General features: G+C 48.1%; 1 protein-coding gene across 2 annotated transcripts in view; it reads left to right on the top strand.

Moving 5' to 3' along the window:
• Positions 1–18,026, top strand: part of LOC149858302 (uncharacterized) — a 62,001-nt gene extending 43,975 nt beyond the window's left edge. Inside the window, exons 4-5 of one of the 2 annotated variants that reach the window (XM_090060057.1) lie at positions 12,913–13,064; positions 17,006–18,026. In XM_090060057.1, the coding sequence (XP_089916183.1) occupies positions 12,913–13,064; positions 17,006–17,171 (318 nt within the window). In that variant the 3' untranslated portion in view covers positions 17,172–18,026. Of the gene's footprint in view, positions 1–12,609; positions 13,065–13,275; positions 13,774–17,005 lie in introns of those variants that run through there. The other variant, XR_016443816.1, reaches the window with a different exon arrangement.
• Positions 18,027–19,803: the final 1,777 nt, after the last annotated feature.

The following is a 19,803-nucleotide window of genomic DNA, read 5'->3' as shown; positions in this document are numbered from 1 at the left end:
CCCTAAGACTTCCTTGAACATTTTTCTTTCCAAACCTTCCTATTTCAAACATTCCCATTCCACAACCACAGAGAATAGTTCAGGTGGACGCTGCCCGTCAGATGCGCCATTTAACATATCCACCAGGCCCCACCCAGTTTTATGTCTCCTTTCTTCCCCCTCTCTCCAAACAATGCATTAAGCCCTCCAACTAATGAAGGATAGAAAAAAGAAAAACAAAGAACGATAGTGTTTATTAGATTTTGTATAGGTATTTTGTATAGATAGAGTTTTATAGATAGAGAGATGTTTTGTATAGATATAGTTTTATAGATAGACATATAGAGATATTTTGTATAGAGATAGCTTTAATATTTAATATTATTATGTAAATTAATTACCTTACTTTAATTGAGAGAGAGAGTCCAGAGGAGAGCCACGCGCATGATCAGAGGTCAGGAAAACAGATATTACGGTGACAGGCTGAGAGCCATGGGACTCTTTAGCCTGGAAAAACGCAGGCTCAGGGGTGATCTGATGGCCACCTATAAGTTTATCAGGGGTGACCACCAGGATCTGGGGGAACGTCTGTTCACCAGAGCGCCCCAAGGAATGACGAGGTCGAACGGTCACAAACTCCTGCAAGACCGTTTCAGGCTGGACATAAGAAAGAATTTCTTTACTGTCCGAGCTCCCAAGGTCTGGAACAGTCTGCCAGCGGAGATGGTTCAAGCACCTACATTGAACACCTTCAAGAGTAAATTGGATGCTTATCTTGCTGGGATCCTATGACCCCAGCTGACTTCCTGCCCTTTGGGCAGGGGGCTGGACTCGATGATCTCCCGAGGTCCCTTCCAGCCCTAATGTCTATGAAATTATTATTTATTATTTAAGTAGTTTTACTTAGTTTGTCTTGTTTTTTTTCCAAAAAAAAAAAAAACCCCACAGTTTTTTCTGTTCATAAAGTTTTGTATTTCTTTTGTCTATGCCTATGAAATAAAACATGACACACATATATAGATTGGCATGGCTAATTGGTCCTGTATGGGTTGGGTCGGCAGACCTGATGACTGCACCCATCTCAGCCAGCGTGGGGGTGCTTTGCTTGGGTGGGCCCATTTATGGAGTCATGGCATTATTGGAAAGAGTTGCAGGGTAGGCTGTTATTGGAGATTCAATGCTTGTCTTCACCCCTCACCCCCCCAGCCCAATGTTCAGTGATCCTGGCAAGCCTGTGGGTGAAGCCAGCATCCTCCAACACCTCTCCCACCCCCAGCCACAGCAGCAGGCAGGCAAGAAGGCATGCATAAACCCTTATTGAGGGCAGTTAGCAACTCTTTCTTGCATTATAATGCATGGTCCCCCCAGTACCTGGAACATCTTCAAACTGTTTTTCCTGCCCATCCCTCCCTCCCTCCCTCCATCTCTCCCCTTGCTTCCACACCACAGCTGACTGCAGGGAGTCAGGAAGTGAAGGTAATGGCAGAGCAACCTATTACGAGATGCTCAGCTGTTCTGGTCCTGCCAGCACTGGTGGTAGTGTATGTGCTGTCCCCCACCATGTTTTTGTTCCATACAGCACCAGCGCCCCTTGCCCACCGCTGTTGTGCCCAACATGATGTTCAGCATGGAGCACAGCAGCATCTCCAGAATGGTAAGTTTGCAGCAGAGTGTGGTAGTCCTGTTTCTTATAATTCCCATTGCAGAACCACGATGATTAGTCAAGGTGGATGCTGCCTGCCAGACCATCTCCCCAGACTATGAAGCACCCCTGGTGAAGTATAGGTATAACAGGGAACCCTAGCTCTGTTACCAGAAAGCAGGCTGGTCCCTTTAAGGCCATAACTTTCCAGGCTCTGCCTGCTGGTAGGGTAGGGGTTAAAAGCTGAACCTTGCCAGCTAGGTCAGGTGGACAGCAGCCAGGAGGGAAGGAGTTTATGCATAAGAGCTCCACAGAGGTGCATGGCAGCCTGTCTAGCTGCCATAGGGGGAATTCCCGATGACTCCCAGAAAAGCTGCAGCAGCCCCACAAGGTGGAGCATAACAGGTTGTGGGAAGCAGGCAGAAACATCGCCTGGCTGCAAGGCTGTATGCAACACCTTGGAGGTGAGGGCAGAAGCCTAAGTGAATGATTTGGAGGCTCCTGGTCCTGGGCATGACCTAAAACTGCACCCTGCCAGGAGTGGGTGGCCTGGTGGGGCTCCCAGTGGCGCGGGAGCCCCCAGGAAATATCAGGCCAGTTGCCACCCTGGTGAAAGGTGGGTCAGGGTGCCTTAACCCCTAGTCTCCACAATAGGTTGGTACAAGGGGGCCAGGCACAGCTATGGCCACCCATGCCCAAGGAGGGTATAAGACCCAGACGGGGCCATGCACAGCTATGACCGCCTCAGCCCACACCGGGGAGGGAAGCCCCATAGCCCTGATGAGGGGGTGGACATGAGCCCCAGTGAGAGGGTGGCCCCGGTGAGGGGGTGGACATGAGGAGTCCCGGTGAGGCAGAAGACCCAATAACTCGGTATCCAGGGGGCTCAGAGTGAAAGGGGGCCAGAAGGCCTGGCTCCATGGTGAAAGCAAAAGGAGGGCCATGGGCCCAGAGAGGATTAAGGAGCTAAAGCCTCGAAGTCAAACCCTACCTGGTGGGTTTAGATTGGTAGGCCTAGCCAGAGAAAAATGGGGGACAAAGCCTGTGGTGGCTGAGAACCCCAACATAGAAGTACAATATCTCTGCATATACATACACAGGCAGATTGCATTTCAGGAGTGGGTGGGGTCAGTCAGTTGGAAGAAGTGCTGGCTGCTCCTGCCCTTCTCAGCCTGGGGATCCTTTGCATGTATGCAAGGTAGTTTCATAAATGACAGAAGGTCACTTGAATCATTCACTGTTAACAATTATTTATAAAGTGGGGCATTTATGGAGTCATGGCATTACTGGAAAGATGCTTCAATGCTTTCTTTGCCCACAATCGCTAAACCAGTGTTACCTTGTTGTAAGCAATAGTCATCCTATCATCCCGCACCCCATCCGCCCATCCACCCCAGAGCTGGACAGACAAAAAGAAAAAGCAGCAAGCAGCAATACTTGACCAGGCATGCATGCAGGGAGTTTGAATGAGGGCAACTCTTCTGTGTAATGGTTGGCTTTTGTTTTTCCCATCGCCCACCTCCAAAACACTCTCCTCAATCAGTCAGTCAAAACACCATTCCCTCCCCAATCAATCAAGCAAGCAAGCAGGAGCAAGTAGAAATCAACATTTTTTCTATCTGCTCTTTATTTTTTCACAATAAAATGAAATGCTTTCTATTTGGATTGGGATATCACAATACAGCTGAAACAGTATAGACATTTTTGTTTAATATTGATCAATATTGATCAGTATTACTATCAAGTGTGTAGTACCATAAGTATGTGTACATGCGCATGTGCACACGTGTGCACAAGAGTAGGCTGGGAATTTTCCCCCACCAAAAGTAGGGTCATATTTTGGCCCCAGCCCTGGGGCAACAGGCAGGGAGGGAGAGGCCACAGTGCAGGATGCAACAAGGGGATGCTTGGGCCAAAGCCTGTTCAGAGTGTGCATGCATGACTTGTGAGGGGTGAGACACCGCTTACACTTTATGGTAACGTGATAACATGGTTTGTTTATTGTAATGAAAACAATATTGTAAGCATTTGGTTACTTGGTCTTCCTTGCCTCTCCCCCACCATCACCCTGAACTGGCCCTGGCTCCCTGAACTGGAGTGGTGGCTGCCTCATCTCGGTGACAGTGTTACAGCCCTCCCCTGGCTCAAGTGCATTTTGGGGAGCAGGCTGCTGTATTGGCTACCTCCTGGACAGAGGCAAGCTGAAGGGAGCTACTTTTGCCTTTCTGTACTCACTTGTTAAAGCAGAAATTTGGCTGGGACCTGCTTTGATGTGTGAATTTCACCATTTTGTCCAGGACATCATATATGAAGTCATATGACCTCTGGGACTCCGTGGCCATCTCTACCAAGTTCACATTTTTGTCCATGTTCTTCAAGATGGCATCATCTGAACACATGGACATGCAGAGTTTGCCCCTCCAGGCCTCCTTGTGTGACAGTCTGGCTCGTGCTGACTTTGTCAAAGCTTCCATTGAGGTTTCTCGGGAGTGTCACTGCTTCTGATACATATCCTTGCATCCACCTCCAAAACAGCATGGTGACTCACCACCAACCATACATGAATATAACCCCCCTCTACCCCACCAGCCCTCAAAGCACAACTGGCATGAACCCGAACAGTGCAGTGCCTGGCAGTGGCAAGAGGCACATTACAAGACACTTACAAGTCACTGGTCATGCATCTTGGGAATACAAAATGATGATTGAGTTCTAGGAAGAGGAACCACGTCAGCCGCTTTGGTTTCTCCCCCCTCCTCCTCCTCTAGTTGATCTATGCTACTCCCTGGAGTCAAGGGGGACACTGGTACCTGTCCTGTTTCTGGGGTATGTAGTGGCAGCCTGTGAGCTCCACAACATTAGTGAGACCCACGGAGGTTTTCAGGGAGTTGTGGGCTGAAGAAGCACAATAGGTAGCGGCCAGACAGAGACACGGATGGGCAACAGCACAGGGACCAAGGAGAGATCAACAAGGAGAAGCTGGTCGAGCGGCACTTGTTTGTGACTCCCCGGTATCACATATTGCTGACAGCAACTAGCAGTGCCCTTTCTTTTCAGTATAATAAATTCTTTTAAAATTTGCAACTAAACATTTGTGTCTGTCTTCAAGGGTGTGCAGTGTAGTGGAGGGGAGAGGGTTGGGGGGTGGAGGGTAGGATGAGGAGGGCGGGGGGCTCATTACAGACAGTAGAGAGTTGCTGCTTGGAGGCTGGCAATGGTTTGGGGGTGGGGGGAAGGCTCATTACATACCAGTACTTACTGTCCCATGGGTGGAAGGGTTAAGTATGTTGTCCGGGGTCGGGGAGAGGGCATCTGGCAGCACGCATGGGGAACAGGTGGCGGGGGTGGGGAGTGAACAGTCTGAAGTCCACCTTAGGATTATGACTGCTGGGGAGAGTATATTCCACCCAAAGCTCAACAGCAACCTTATTTAAATTCCTTTGTATTTATGCACCCACCACTTTTTTTTTAATAAGGTTTTGTAAATTTTGTAATAATGTTTTGTCATATTTTTTTTAACTACTTATGTGTGGCATGTTTTATTTCTTCATTTCTTCTTTCTTCATGGGGTTGGTTTGGAGAGGTAATGCATGACTGCACCCACCAGTGATGCAGTCTGGTGATGCTTTCTTTTGATGCAAATGTTTGCTCATAGCTTCACAAAAGAAAGGAGGCAGTCAGTCACAGGAGTCAGTGTCTTTCAACAACCCATTATTGTCTTTATTTGGTTTTCTTTTCAATAGAAAAAATAGGAGTGAGTTACATATGTACTTACAGTTGTATTACGTGGTTTACTTTTGGGTAACATGGTTTACATGAGTTACTAAAAAATTATCTCCCTGGTGAGATGGAGTATTCAAGCCCTGCCTGATACAGAATTACCTGGCTTCAAATATGAGGAATGTGCTTCTTGTCAGTGCAGCGAGTAAGCAAGCAACAGTGTGTGCGTGTGTGATCCATGAGGCAGGGACAGAAGAGTGCCCAAGCAGAAGCAAGTACAAATCAGCATTTTTTCTTTCTGTTCTTTATTTTTTTTCACAATAAATTGAAATGCAATCTATTTTGATTGGGAAATCACAAACAGTATAGAGATTTTTGTTTTAATAAACAATGCTGTTGGTAGTCCAGCAGTGAATAGTAATGATGATGATGATAATAATGATTAGGTATAGGTATTTCATATTCAATATTTAACATGCCCATGCACAATTTTTTCTGAATAAAGACATTACAGCCATTGCAAGCAAATAGAGTTCAGCCGAGAAACATGCATTGTGCTAAGAGACCCCATTTATAACATGCTGAAATGTTCACAGCTCAAATGTTCCCCATAATATCCCTTAATATTTCTCTTAGTAGAACTACTATCAAGTGACTGTTGCTGTATTAGCGTGTATGCATAAATGTGTGTATGTATGCATGCATGTATATTGACCTAGGGATAGAGAAAGAAAAATGTTTCCCCAGCCAGAAGCCAGGTGGTAACAGGGCCCAGGCACCAGGTTATGGAGGAAATTGTAATTCCCTTACATAAGGTAATTTTTTAATTGCTGCTGGCCACAAAACTTAGGGAGGGAGGGAGCCCCCCTTCCTGGTTACTGGTCATGTCCCAGCTAGGGATGTATGGAGGGAATGTTTCCTGCCACAAGACAGGTGAGACGGGGAATAAGGCCCCAGCCAGGCAGACATGGGGCAAAAGGGACCTCGGGAAGGAATGTTCCCTGCTACAAGATGGATGAGATGGGCAATAAGGCCCCAACAAGGCAGGCATGGGGTAACAGGGACCATGGGATGGAGTGTTCCCCACTACAAGATGGGCAAGATGGGTGATAAGGCCCCAGGACCTCGGAAATTTGAGGAGGCTTTGCTCATTAGCAAACATGGCCAGCAACCAGGAGGGTAATCAAGAGGGCCCCAGCCATGGGGTAACAGGGACCAGGGGAGGGGATTTTTTTTTTTTTATTAGTATAGATATTTCTACTGGTATGAGATGGGTCTGCACAACTTGTGCAATTCTTACCAGACTTGTGCTGATGCTTGGGCCAATGCCTGTGAAGAAAGCCTCTGCAATTCAGAGAAAAAACTCAGAGAGACAGAAGAGAAGCCTCAGCAGTATTTGTGCCCAGCACCAATTCAAAAATTACAATGTATAAGGGAGGGTGGTGATAAGACCCCAGAGTGTGACAGGGAGGGAATTTTCCCCCAGCCAGAATTTTATGGGACATGGCCAGTAACCAGGAAGGGGGAGGGCAGTCATGGGGATAGAGGGACGGAGGGAGGGAATTTTCCCCCCACCAGAAGCCTCAGCCACAGGAATAGAGGGACCTAGGGAGGGGTTGAAGGGCTTGGTCATTAGCAGAGAAATGGCCAGTAACCAGGAGGCCACAACGTACCTGGGGAACATTTCTGCTATATGTATGCCAACCAGCCAGGAGTTGCTGAGCAAGCCCCCAGCCATGAGGAAAGCAGAGCACCCAGAGCATTCCCTAAGCAGTCAGAGTAAAGTGTGTGAAATGAGGTGCCAGTCATGGGTGCAACGGAGATAGAGAGAGACCCATGGGGAGAAAGATCCTGTATTTACTTATGTACATATTCACGTACTTACATATTTACTTATTATTACTTATGGATTACTATGTATGTATGTATGTCTGCGGCTGTGTGCACACATGTGTGTGCCCCATGCAGCAGGGAGGAAGAGTGCCCAGGCAGCAGAAATTAAGAGCAGGGAATAGGGACTGAGGCCCTGGAACAGATTTACCTGGCTTCAGACCTGAGGAATGTGCTTCTTGTCAGTGCAGTGTGTGAGTGTATGCTAAGTGTACATGTGCATGTGTGTGTGCCATGCAGCAGGGAGAGAAGAGTGCCCAGGCAGCAGGGATTCAGAGCCCTGACTTTTTTCATCTTTGTCATTGGTAGTAAAGTGGTGGTGCACGGGAAGGATTGATAGGGGGTGATCTCATTTTTATTCCCCCAAGAGGAAGAAACTACACAGCAGTCAGAAAATTCAGAGAAAATGACTGCTAAGTCCAAATATTCTTTCCCCCAGTGGAAGAGAGAGAGAGAGAGAGAGAGAGAGAGAGAGAGAGAGAGAGAGAGAGAGAGAGAGAGAGTGTGTGTGTGTGTGTGTGTGTGTGTGTGTGTCCTGTGCAGCAGGGAGAGAAGAGTGCCCAGGCAGCAGGGATTTAGAGCCCTGACTTTTTTTCATCTTTGCCATTGGTAGTAAAGTGGTTTAGCGTACCTGTAAGAGGAAGGATTGGTAGTAGGTAGCCAGTGGGGAGGGGCCAGTGGATATGTCAAATGGTGCGTCTGGCAGGCAGCATCCAGCATCCACCTGGACTATTCTCCGTGGTTCTGGAAGAGGGATGTTTGAAATAGTGAGGTTTGAAAAGAGAAATGTTCAAAGAAGTCTTAGGGTAGGTCTTAGCAAACTCAAAACATATGTGTGTTATCATAAGTCTATATAATCTATATATACTTATAATAACTTATAGTTACTATTAGTTATATTAGTTGTAATTATATATAATTATAATAACAATAAGTTATTAGTCATAACTATTATTAAAATTATATTATAAACATTATACTATATTATATAGAGTATAATTATTACATTGTACTTGCACTTAAAATAACTTATATTTATTACAAGTCTATATAGTCTACAGCAGTGGTTCTCAAACTTTTTTTTCACGGACCACTTGAAAATTGCTGAGGGTCTTGGCTGACCACTTCATAAACCTTTTTTTTGTTCTGCAAATCAAAACACACAACTCATACTTTAATATCAGTAGTGTTACCTTACAAGTAGAGATATTCTCCATTGTTCCGCAACCTTTCTGTGGACCACCTGAATGGAGCTTGCAGACCACAGTTTGAGAACTTCTGGTCTACAGTATACAGTCTATATAAATTTACAGAATGAGGCTATATACAGTATAAATCTATATATGAGTCTATGTAATAAAAGTCTACTATAAGTATAAACATGCTATAGTATGTAATAGTATACTGTTTGAGACAATGCTGAATAAAGTCTCTCTCAGGCTCTTCCACTTCCTCATCTTCTTTTCCTACTCTGGAAAGATTGTGCAGCTAGCAAAGGAATGGTACCTAAAAATTGGAGGAAGGGAACATAAGAATGCAATAATATAATAATATTACTACTAATATTACTACTAGTAATAATACTAGCAAATTGCGCATCAAGAATGATGGGCAGGGACAACAGAGGCCTGTGTCTGCCCTCCCTCACCCCCCGACTTCAGGTCAGGGCCAGAGCCTAGGTCATTTCCCCCCTCCCCTTCCCCCCACCACCCCCACCACTTTGGGGTCATGCCCCCCATCACCTTGGGGAGGGGAGGGCTGTGTTGGCAGTGGCATGACACTTCTCAAGTACCCCCTCCCACTTTGCCATGTCACCGGAGAACTCTATATAACAAAAATCTAATGTAAGTAATACATGCAACAGCATATAGTTCAGAGAATGCTGAGGGAAGTGGCCTCTTCCTCTTTAGGGAGCAGGCACCATGGAGCTACCATGAAAGCATAGAAAAAGAGGTGTAATCCAGGCAGTACTCCAAGAGGTACCCCCTCTCCAATTGAAGGGATCAAAGCAGGTGCACAAGTGCTGTGGGAGGTGTAGGGACTCTCCTTCCCCTATAAAGCAGAGCCAGACCACCAATGGGGACTTAACCATATATCTTTTAATGAGAGAACAATACTGGGAACATAACCAGTATAAACCGGGGGTATAGGGGACACTACAACACCCCAAGGGGGCAGGATTCAACAAAGGTTAGATACTTACAATCATTGACATATTCTTCCAGTTGACAATGTCGTGTCCTGCAGGGTCAGGACCTGAGGCACGATGAAGAGGTTCGTTTGCCCTTGAGGGAGGGAGTGAGATTTCTCTAGCTGCGCGTTGCGGAGTCTTCCGGTTGCAGACTAGGGTACAAGTTTTATTGGTTACAAAAAGAAAAGTTTTTATTTTACTTACACACCGATGAGTGAGACGCATAGGTGTAATGACTTGGTTAAACACTTTCTGTTCCAACCGTTTCGGCTACAAAAACTAAAGTTCTTTCTTTGCTCGCGGATCAAGAATCAGGTCGATGCACAAGGGGAGGGGTACTCCGGGACGGTCGGTGGCGGAGAAGCGGTGTTGCGGTTGGCAGGACCACGGCAGATGGGACTGATCGACTGGGTCCCAAAATAGCTTCTGCCGTTGTGCGGACTGGGCGTGGCTTTTAAAGACTTTGCCCTTCTCCTCCCCCTGTTACCTATGACGTCAGATGGTATGATGTTTTTCATCTGGTGGCATGATCGGCCCTTAAGTTTATGGCAGTGGCTAGATGTTTGACTTTGTGCTTACGGTAGCCTAAATCGGGTGGAGTACAAAACAGACAAAAGACAGGGTTAACCAAAATATAAACACAAACAGCAGAACAAACAATACCGGTTGGTGAAATATAAAAGGCACAAAATACAAAATATCAAATAAGAAGGAATATAGGGCCTAGGTACCTGGAAGGGGGAGAAAGGAGAAAAACACAATGACCCCTTTCCACTGCAACAAGAATTTCTCCCTCTTACTTCACTCACCCCAACAGGGACTTAAAGTCCAAGCTCCCACATGGTGTGCAGACACTCTACCACACAGCCACCAAAGCTGATACTGTGCCAAGCTGCTAGGGGTCTTGACCTTCCCGGAGCCCCGGCCTCACATTGAGCTGCCTGGCCTCTGGAAGAGCTGGAAGCAGAGCTGGGAACCTGTCAGGTTGCTGGAACTAGGAAGACTTTCCTGCTGGCTGCAGCCTCTGGTAGGGGATCCTGCAGGGAGCCTCTCCTGCTGGCTGCATGCCATGCTGCTTAGAGTCCAACTGCTGCTTGCAGGTCCCACTGCTTCAGGCTCTTCTGGGGAAGCTGCTCCCACCCCACTGGCCCAGCTCTTTGTAACTCCTTCCTCATGGTCCCTGACTGGTCTCCTCTGAGTTGGTGGCGCTGCCCCTTTTATCCCCCTCCAGGTGACCCAAGGAGCCAATCAAGGGACGTGGAGGGTGAGTCTCTGGGGCCTGATTGGTAAGGAAAGGGAATCCCAAGTCCTCCAATCATCTTTTACCCCTTCAAACCCCTGGGCCAAATCATTACCAGATTGGTGAGGAAAGGGAATCCCAAGCCCTCCATTCATCTTTTAATTTCAAAACCCCTGGGCTAAGTCACGGCCAGCTAGCCTGTCATAGAGGACAGGATTTTTTATTGAAAACCAACATGCACCAGCTACAAACAAAACATTCCAACAAACCCGTTTTACAATGAAGTTGAGGTGAACAGTTGACCCCCTCCACCCTCACTCACCAATGAATATATAATGGTGCTGCTTTCTTTCAAGTCGCACGTCGCAAAGCTGCACTCATCGAGGGACTCGAAGATTCCCTGCACCCCAGTTCTGAGGCCTGCGGTCTTGCCGAATGCTGTACTCCCATTTTTTTCTGCCTCTGGTGTTTAGCCATGTCGCATCCACCTCCCCTCTCTTGTTGATACTGTGAACACCCAGCGTGACCACTGTTTCCCAAATTTATAGTTGAGTGGGGCTCCCTGCCCCCCCATGGCCTCGTTTTGGTATGAAAAAAAACAGATAGTCTTGCACCAGGATGTCAAAAAGGGTGCAAAGAAGGTGGGAAAAGTGGGTATGATAGTTATGTGCATGCAAAGTTTCTGGGTTTTGTGCAAAGCTCTGAGGTTTGTGTAGGTCAGCCAGTTGCAAGCCCCAGAGGCAGAGCAGACTGGCCAGGCATCAGCCCCTGTGGGGGACTTTGCAAAGTGTCTGGTGGCTTCCCAGGGTGGATTTGTCTGCAAAATCCAGGGCGGACTTAGTATACAAAATCCAGGGTGGATTTTGCAAACTGGGAGACCAGCCTGAGCCTAGGCTGGTGCAAGTGGCAGGGTTCTGGAGTGAACATACGTACCCAGCTGCATGGTGGGGGGGAACAACTTAGCAACAGACTCCTGGTGGGGGCAGGGGGCGGGGACTGTGGAGGCTGGTTCACATGTGCCTCCTGCTGCAATTCATTAGGAAAGGCTTCGGGGGCGGGGTTGATTGGTATTTGCTCCCCCCGTAATGTCACATGGGCCTTACGTCACTCAAAAGAGTGTGTTGTTCAAACACAAATCCATCGCGCCAAATTAATCCAGGCTAAAATGTTAAAGGTGCAGTTAGTTAATGAGGACTAAACGTTGTGTCATCTACAAATGCCCCAGGCTGCAGAGTTGGCTGCTGATTGGCTGTTGATCCAGCTCCTGCTCACTCTGCTGCAATGTCTCTGTTGCATCTGCCTCAATTCCATGCCTTCACTGGGTTCCTGCTTTCCTGCTCTGCCTGATCAGTGATGAATTTAACACCTTTTGCCACTGCACTCTGCTTCCCTTCCTGCTCTTGACTTCTCTCCCCTCTGTGCTAACATCTGCTATTAGTTCCCTGACACCCTACCTTGAGTCCATCAATCTCCACAGGGTGCTGTTCATCTCTGGCCCAGGGAATGGAAAGCAGAACCTGAGGAAGGAATACTGAGGTTTTGTGGCTCTTGCTCTGCTTCATTTCCTCCTAGTCAATGCCGTCCCTCCAGAGCATGTATTTCAGTTTTATTTAGTGCTACCTCTGTGCCTACCAGAACCTCAGCGTTGACCTGGGGCTTCATCAAGCGCCCCATCCAATTGTTGGTGTCACTGTGTATAACCCTAGGTAACTCAGAGGGATGGAAGACCATGAGTGTCGATGAAGCCCCTCTGCTCTAGGCCCAGGCGAGCCAGGGCCCCCCCCCCCTTCCTGAACCTTTGTAACCCTTTCTTTGAACTTTTTGTAACCTCCTGTAATACTGGAAAAACAGGATGAGTAGCAGGCAGGCTGAAACTCCCTAAAACTGTTATCTGTGGAATGCAAGGATACCGCTTAGAGAGAGAAGGGAGGAGGGAAGGCAGGGTGGTGGAAGCCAACTAGTGGAAAACTACTGCAGAAAGTGACCAGGATATAAATATACACTGTTGCAGGGCTAGGCGCACAGGATTTGAGACCATACTGTCTCCCTGCGCCTTTTAACTTGAGCTCAAATAAACTCTGTCTACTTCTCCCCCCAGTGTGTTTATTGGCGCGATGCACACCGGGCAATGAACCCAATTGTTGCCTCCCTCGGGCACCTTGTGCCGGCAACAGTTTTTGGCGCCCAATGTGGGGCTCGAGGCTAACATTTCACCTTGCCCGGATCCCTCCTGGGGTCGATGACTTGCAGCAACAACCGACGCCCAGCGTGCACCGGTGGTTTCATCAGGGGCCTCGGCAGAGACGTGGTTTGATCAACCCCGGAGGGCACAACGGTGCAACGTGCTCAAATAGTGGAGAAGCGATCGTGGGCGACGGTGTGGAACCGGTCCCTCGGACAAGGTAGGATAAGCTCAGCAGTCTGAGCATTGCCTGTTAAGACCTGGGGAGGCCCAGTGTCTCCCTGTAGGACCTGGGGACACCCAGTGTCTCCCTGGAGTATGGGGCAGGGACAGAGTATGGTTGGCAGGGCACAGTGTACACCCTTAGAATGCATTCTGACAAATTGGAAACTGTTTAAGTCAGATCTAATGGCTAAAAATAATCTTAAAAGGTTCTGTACAGTGGAATGGCCTCAATATCAACTGGAGGATCAGGAAAGGTGGCCTCTGGAAGGGTCAATTAACTATAATACAATCCTCCAATTACTCCTGTTTTGTCAGCGGACGGGTAAGTGGAATGAACATTTGTATGTGCAAATTGTTTATGGCTTTACAAAATAAGACAGATTTTTTGCAGAAGTGTAATTTGACTCCGACAGGATCGGTAGCTGTTAGTGTTGAGTCTCAGCATTCCCCCCCAACCACTGTAATGCTAGAGTCGGCGTCCCCTTCGGCTTTAACACCTCCACCATATAAAGATCAGATGCCCCCGGTTCCAGAGATTCCTCCCTCAGTGGGATTTTACCCTTTACTTACTGAAACTGTAATAGCCTGGCCTGGGGTAGATGGGCGTGCAGCCCAGACCATGCAAGTATACACCCATGTACCTTTTAATCCAGTGGATCTGGTGGCTTTTAAGGCACAGGCTGGAGAATTTTCAACTAACCCAAGTAAGTTTATCTCTGTCTTTGAGGGATGTTTAGCTAGTTACAAGCCTGATTGGGACGATTGTAATATCCTTATGCAAACCTTATTATCTGAAGTAGAGCGAAATCAAGTTATTTCCAAAGCAAGGGAGGAAGCACAGCGGAGGCATGAAAGGGATCCCGTCAATGTTCCTGGTCCAGCAGATGTGGTTCCCCTAGCAGACCCTAGAAGGGACCCTAACAACCCTGTGGATCATACCCGTCTTACCTCTTACAAAAAAAGGAAGACTTAATGGGTATGTCTGTAGCACAAATCCTGGAGACTGCAAACAGGGCGTATACCCTCAGAAAGGAAGAAGAGGAAAAGAGACAAGTGAGAATGCTAGTAGCATCAGTACAGGCTGGAGTCAGAGAAAGGCCACAAGAAGGTGGGAGAGGCAGAGGTATAAGGGGTCGTGGGCGCGGGCGCCTTGGCCCACAAGAAAGACGCCTGGGACGGAACCAGTGTGCCTTATGCCGGCAAGAGGGACACTGGAAGAATGAATGCCCAGAGAAAGGGAGAGACTGTACTCCTGTAATGGTAGCAGAAGGACAGGAGTAGGGGTGTCAGGGGAAACAGACCACCCCACCCCCAGAACCCCGAGTAAAAATGCGGGTGGGAAATTCAGAAATTGATTTTTTTGGTAGACTCCGGGGCAGCACGGACCGTTGTAAATCAACCTCTTCAACTTCCCATAGCGGACTCTCTCACCGTGGTGAGTGCCACGGGAAAAAAGACTCAGTGCCCAGTGTATGCTCCTGCAGAATGTGGTCTGGGAGACCGGGCTCTCTCTCACAAATTGGTCTACCTTCCAGATTGCCCAACACCCCTGCTAGGACGAGACCTGCTTTGTCGATTAGGTGCATCACTGCATTTTACCCAGGATGAAATAACCCTCACATTGCCCCCTGAAAATGCATGGATAATGACCCTCGCGGTTGAACCCTCGGCTATGAACGCTCCCCCGGAGTGGAACCAGTGGGAAGACCAGGTATACCCTTTGGTGTGGGCAAGGGGGGTCCCTGGAAAGGACACACATGAAAGCCCCATTAATATCCAACTACTGCCGGAAAAAGGTCCGGTACGAATCAAGCAGTACCCAATCAAAAAGGAAGCCAAAGAGGGACTGCAAGAGACTATAGACCGTTTCCTAAAGTACGGCATACTGCGAGAGTGTCAGTCAGCCTGGAACACTCCTATCTTGCCTGTACTAAAGCCTGATGGCACATATCGACTGGTGCAGGACCTAAGGGCAGTTAACGAATGGATTAAAACTATTCATCCCCTCGTCCCAAACCCATATACCTTGCTGGCCTCCATAGGGGGGCAGTATACTCATTTCTCAGTTCTTGATTTGAAAGACGCTTTCTTTACGATTCCAGCTGACCCCCCCTCTCAGGAGATATTCTCTTTTGAATGGGAGGACAGAAAAAGGGTTAAAAAACAACTTTGTTGGACAGTATTAGCCCAGGGATTTAAGAACTCTCCTACCCTTTTCAGCCAGTCCTTAGCTAAAGACTTGGAGGAGTGGAATAATGAGCGTGAAGTCCTCTTGTTACAATATGTGGATGATTTATTAATTGCTGCTGTAGATTTAATCTCTTGCCTTAACGCCACTGTAAGCCTCCTGAACTTTATTGGACTTCGAGGATATCGAGTGGCTCGGTACCAAGCTAAGCTATTGGAGAACCCTGAAGTGACTCTGCAACCCTGCCCCTCCCTCAACCCGGCTACTCTCTTACCTGAAACGGAAGAACAAGAGCATGATTGTTTAGACATCATAGATGCACAGTACTCCAGCTGTCCAGACCTACAGGATCAGCCACTTCTGAATGCTGATTGTGAGTGGTACACTGATGGCAGTAGCATTGTTGTAGAAGGGCAAAGGAGGGCAGGTTATGCTGTTGTGACCCTCTATGATGTTGTTGAGGCCAAGGGTTTGCCCGCCGGAACATCTGCTCAACTTGCTGAACTGGTGGCCCTGACCCGGGCGCTAGAACTGTCAGAAGGGAAACGGGTCAACATCTATACCGACTTTCGGTATGCTTTTGGAGTACTGCATGCCCATGCTGGCCTATGGAAACAAAGGGGACGGCTGACAGCCCAAGGCTCCCCAGTGAAGTATGGACCCCAAATTCTCCGACTCCTGGAAGCTGTTCAACTTCCCTCGGCAGTGGCAGTAATGCACTGTAAGGCGCATCAGAAAGAGGATCAAGACGTAGCCAGGGGTAACGCCCAGGTGGACAGAGAAGCTAAAAATGCTGCCACCCTGAGGATGCCAAGACCTGCTGACACCTATATGCATGCCCTCATTCCATCAGTGGGGGAGCTCCCGGATCTCCAGTACTCGTATGAAGAAAAAGAACTAGCCGATAAGCTTGGTCTCCAAGAAAAGAAGGGATGGCTCTGCTCCACGGACGGGAGGATCCTCCTACCAAAGAGCCTGACCTAGCTGGTGTTGCAACGGCTACATCAAACTACTCACGCTGGAAGAGAAGCTCTCACTCAGTTAATGAACAAATATTTTCTAACCTCTGGACTTCGACCTCTGACCTCCCAGATACGGGCCAGCTGTTCGATTTGTCAAAAGAATAACCTTTGACCTGGTCTCTCAGCACCTCCAGCCACTTTGGAACCTACCCTAGGCCCAGGACTGGTTTGGCAAATAGACTTTACTGAGTTCCCCCGAACTCAAGGGTTCAAGTATCTCCTCGTTATAGTAGATCAATTCAGCGGATGGCCTGAAGCCTTTCCGTGTCGCAATTGTACAGCCAAAACTGTAGCTCTAAAATTTGTCCGGGAGATTATTCCCTGCTTCGGACTTCCCCAGTGGATGGAATCTGACAATGGAACACATTTCACTTCAAAGATCATCCAAAACATCTCAGATGCCTTACAGATCCCCTGGAAACTCCATACTCCATGGCAACCACAGCCTAGTGGTGTAGTAGAACGTATAAATCAGACCCTCAAGCGTCATCTATCACAGATCTGCCAGGAGGCCTCTCTGCGATGGCCCGATGCTTTGCCCCTTGCTCTGCTTCGCATCCGTGCCCTCCCCAAGGGAAGATTAGGGCTTAGCCCCTTTGAGATTATGTTTGGAAGGGCATGGCCTATGAACGGGATGCCGGTTCTAGCAGGGGAGTGGGAAATAGGATGTAATATTTTGTCACGGTATATGTGCTCTCTGTCTGCTGTTCTTTCTTCTCTCCATAGGTACACTAAAGACTTGCAGCCTCTTCTGCTGGATGCTCCAGTCCACTCGTTACAGCCAGGGGATTCTGTGCTCGTTCGTACCTGGAAGGATGAGCCCCTCCAAGAGAAGTGGAAAGGACCTCACACTGTCCTACTAGTTTCCCACACAGCGGCAAAGGTCGACTGACACAAGAACTGGATTCATCACGAGACAGATTTAGCATGATCCTTCTCCCGTCGTATGGAGTGGGCCGGTTAGCCAAGCTGTATCGTCAACTTTCTGTGTTTCTTACAAAATTTGCCAATGACACTTTAGCTATTGAAAAGAGCCTTAACTCTGAGATTTATCAACTTCGTTTATTATCTCTTCAAAACCGTCAGGCTCTAGATTATGTTTTAGCATCTCGGGGGGGTATGTGCTCTAATTGGAAAAGAATGTTGTACTTATATTCCAGAAAATTCCCAAGATATTAACAAACACATTTTGTTGGCCGAACAGGCTTTTGAGCAGTGGAAAAGTCAGGAACGTGAACCCACTGTTTTCGATTCTCGAGCTGGTTGCCCAACCTCGGAGGCCTAGGAACGGGCATCCTTCACCTCCTGGTCACCAGAGTTGTGTTGTGTTTAATTACCCTCCTCTTATTTGCGTGCTGTAATGCCGTCCTGCGCAAAGTCTGTGTATCCCCCTCCCCAAGCACTTCACTATACCCCTGCATTGAAGATCCCAGTTCCCAAACATTTAATCGTCTTTTATCTTCAGAATATGAGAAAACTCAGCCAAAACTTTGTTGAGTATTCTCAAAGCGAGGAGTTGTTGGTGTCACTGGGCATAACCCTAGGTAACTCAGAGGGATGGAAGACCACGAGTGTCGATGAAGCCCCTCTGCTCTAGGCCCAGGCGAGCCAGGGCCCCCCCCCCCCCGTTCCTGAACCTTTGTAACCCTTTCTTTGAACTTTTTGTAACCTCCTGTAATACTGGGAAAACAGGATGAGTAGCAGGCAGGCTGAAACTCCCTAAAACTGTTATCTGTGGAATGCAAGGGTACCGCTCAGAGAGAGAAGGAGGAGGGAAGGGGGTGGGGGGGGTGGAAGCCAACTAGTGGAAAACTACTGCAGAAAGTGACCAGGATATAAATATACACTGTTGCAGGGCTAGGCGCGAAGGATTTGAGACCATACTGTCTCCCTGTGCCTTTTACTTGAGCTCAAATAAACTCTGTCTACTTCTCCCCCCAGTGTGTTTATTGGTGCGACGCACACCGGGCAACGAACCCAATTGTTGCCTCCCTTGGGCACCTTGTGCCGGCAACACAATCAATGAGAGCACAAGGAGCCAGTCCAGCTGCTTCTGGAAGGCACCTCTTTACCAATAGGCTAGGGAAAGCGGGTCAGGTCTGTCCTTATCTGGTCAGGAGTGAAAGTGTGTTTGTGTCAGTCAAGTTAACAGATGGAACCAGAAGAGCCACAGGGAACAAATGTGTTCAGCAAGAATATGCCACATAGTCAGAGTAGTACCTAAGCCAATGATTGCACTCGACATGTTCCAGTCCAGCTGGGCTTGCATGTCCAGCTCATCCAGCACTGAAGAGGGTGGGGGTGTATTTCATGTGGACATCCTAGATGCTTGCTCCCATGTCTGAGAACCATGGTCCTGATTTAGCAGTGTACTACAGCCCCTGTGTGCTAAGTTAGCTGGTGGAAAGGGAGCATTGGACAAGCAGATCCTCCCCCACCCATGGAGGAAACAGCCCTGGTACAGTAGTATGTTACAAGTGCCACATCAGTGCTGATTCTATCACTGCCCCCACCTCAAAGGGGACACTCCAGATGAGGTGCAAGAGAGTTGGGGTAGGTTGGACAAGGGGGATGGAGCTGGTCAGAGCAAATACATGCCCCTGCAAAGCCCCGAAGAGTAGCTGAAGATACTGCCAGCTTGCTCCATGGGCTGAACAGCTCCTGAATAAGGAACATCCAATCCATCTCTCCCTAGTCCAGCCTAGTCATAAATCTGCTGCAGAGCTTATTGCCCCCAAACCAGTAACAAATTCCATCTCTTACACAGCACTTGCTGTCCCAAGATCTCCCAACACCTCACTGAGATGGGGACATGTTATAGATTTCATAGATTTCATAGGCATTTGGGTTGGAAGGGACCTTGGAAAATCATTGAGTCCAGCCCCCTGCCCAAGGGGCAGGAAGTCAGTTAGAGTCAAAGGATCCCAGCAAGATAAGTGTCCAAATGTTTCTTAGCCATCTCTGGAGGGAGTCTATTCCAGGCCCTGGGGGTTCGGACAGTAAAGAAGTTTTTCCTTATGTCCAGCCTAAAATGGTCTTGGAGGAGTCTGTGACTGTTTGACCTTGTCATCCCTTGGGGCACTCTGGTGAACAGGCAGTCCCCCAGATCCTGATGTACACCCCTTATGTACTGACAGGCACCCCTGTGCTTTTCCAGGCTGAAGAGACCCCTGGCTCTCAGCTTCTCGTCATAAGGCCTGTTCTCTTATCCTCTGATCATGCATGTGGCTCTCCTCTGGACTCTCTCAAGCTTTTCCACCTCCTTTTTGAATTGTGGAGCACAGAAGTGGATGCAGTACTCCAGCTGCAGCCTCATCAAGCCTGAGTACAGTGGGAAGATGATATCCTGAGATTTGCTTGAGAAGCATCTATGCATGCAAGCCAGAGTTTTGTTCACTTTACCAGCTGGAACATTGTATTGGTGGCTTATGTTCATCTTGTGGTCAGTCATAACCCCCAAGTCCCTTTCGGCTGTGGTGGTAGCAAGTGTAGCACTGCTGAGCCTGTAAGTGTGATCCTGGGGT

This window comes from Crocodylus siamensis, chromosome 8, assembly GCF_052110815.1.
Source record: "Crocodylus siamensis isolate JL-2025a chromosome 8, ASM5211081v1, whole genome shotgun sequence".
Taxonomy (NCBI): Eukaryota; Metazoa; Chordata; order Crocodylia; family Crocodylidae; genus Crocodylus; species Crocodylus siamensis.
Note: the sequence above shows the minus strand (reverse complement) of the source record. Positions and strands in the feature narration are given on the sequence as shown.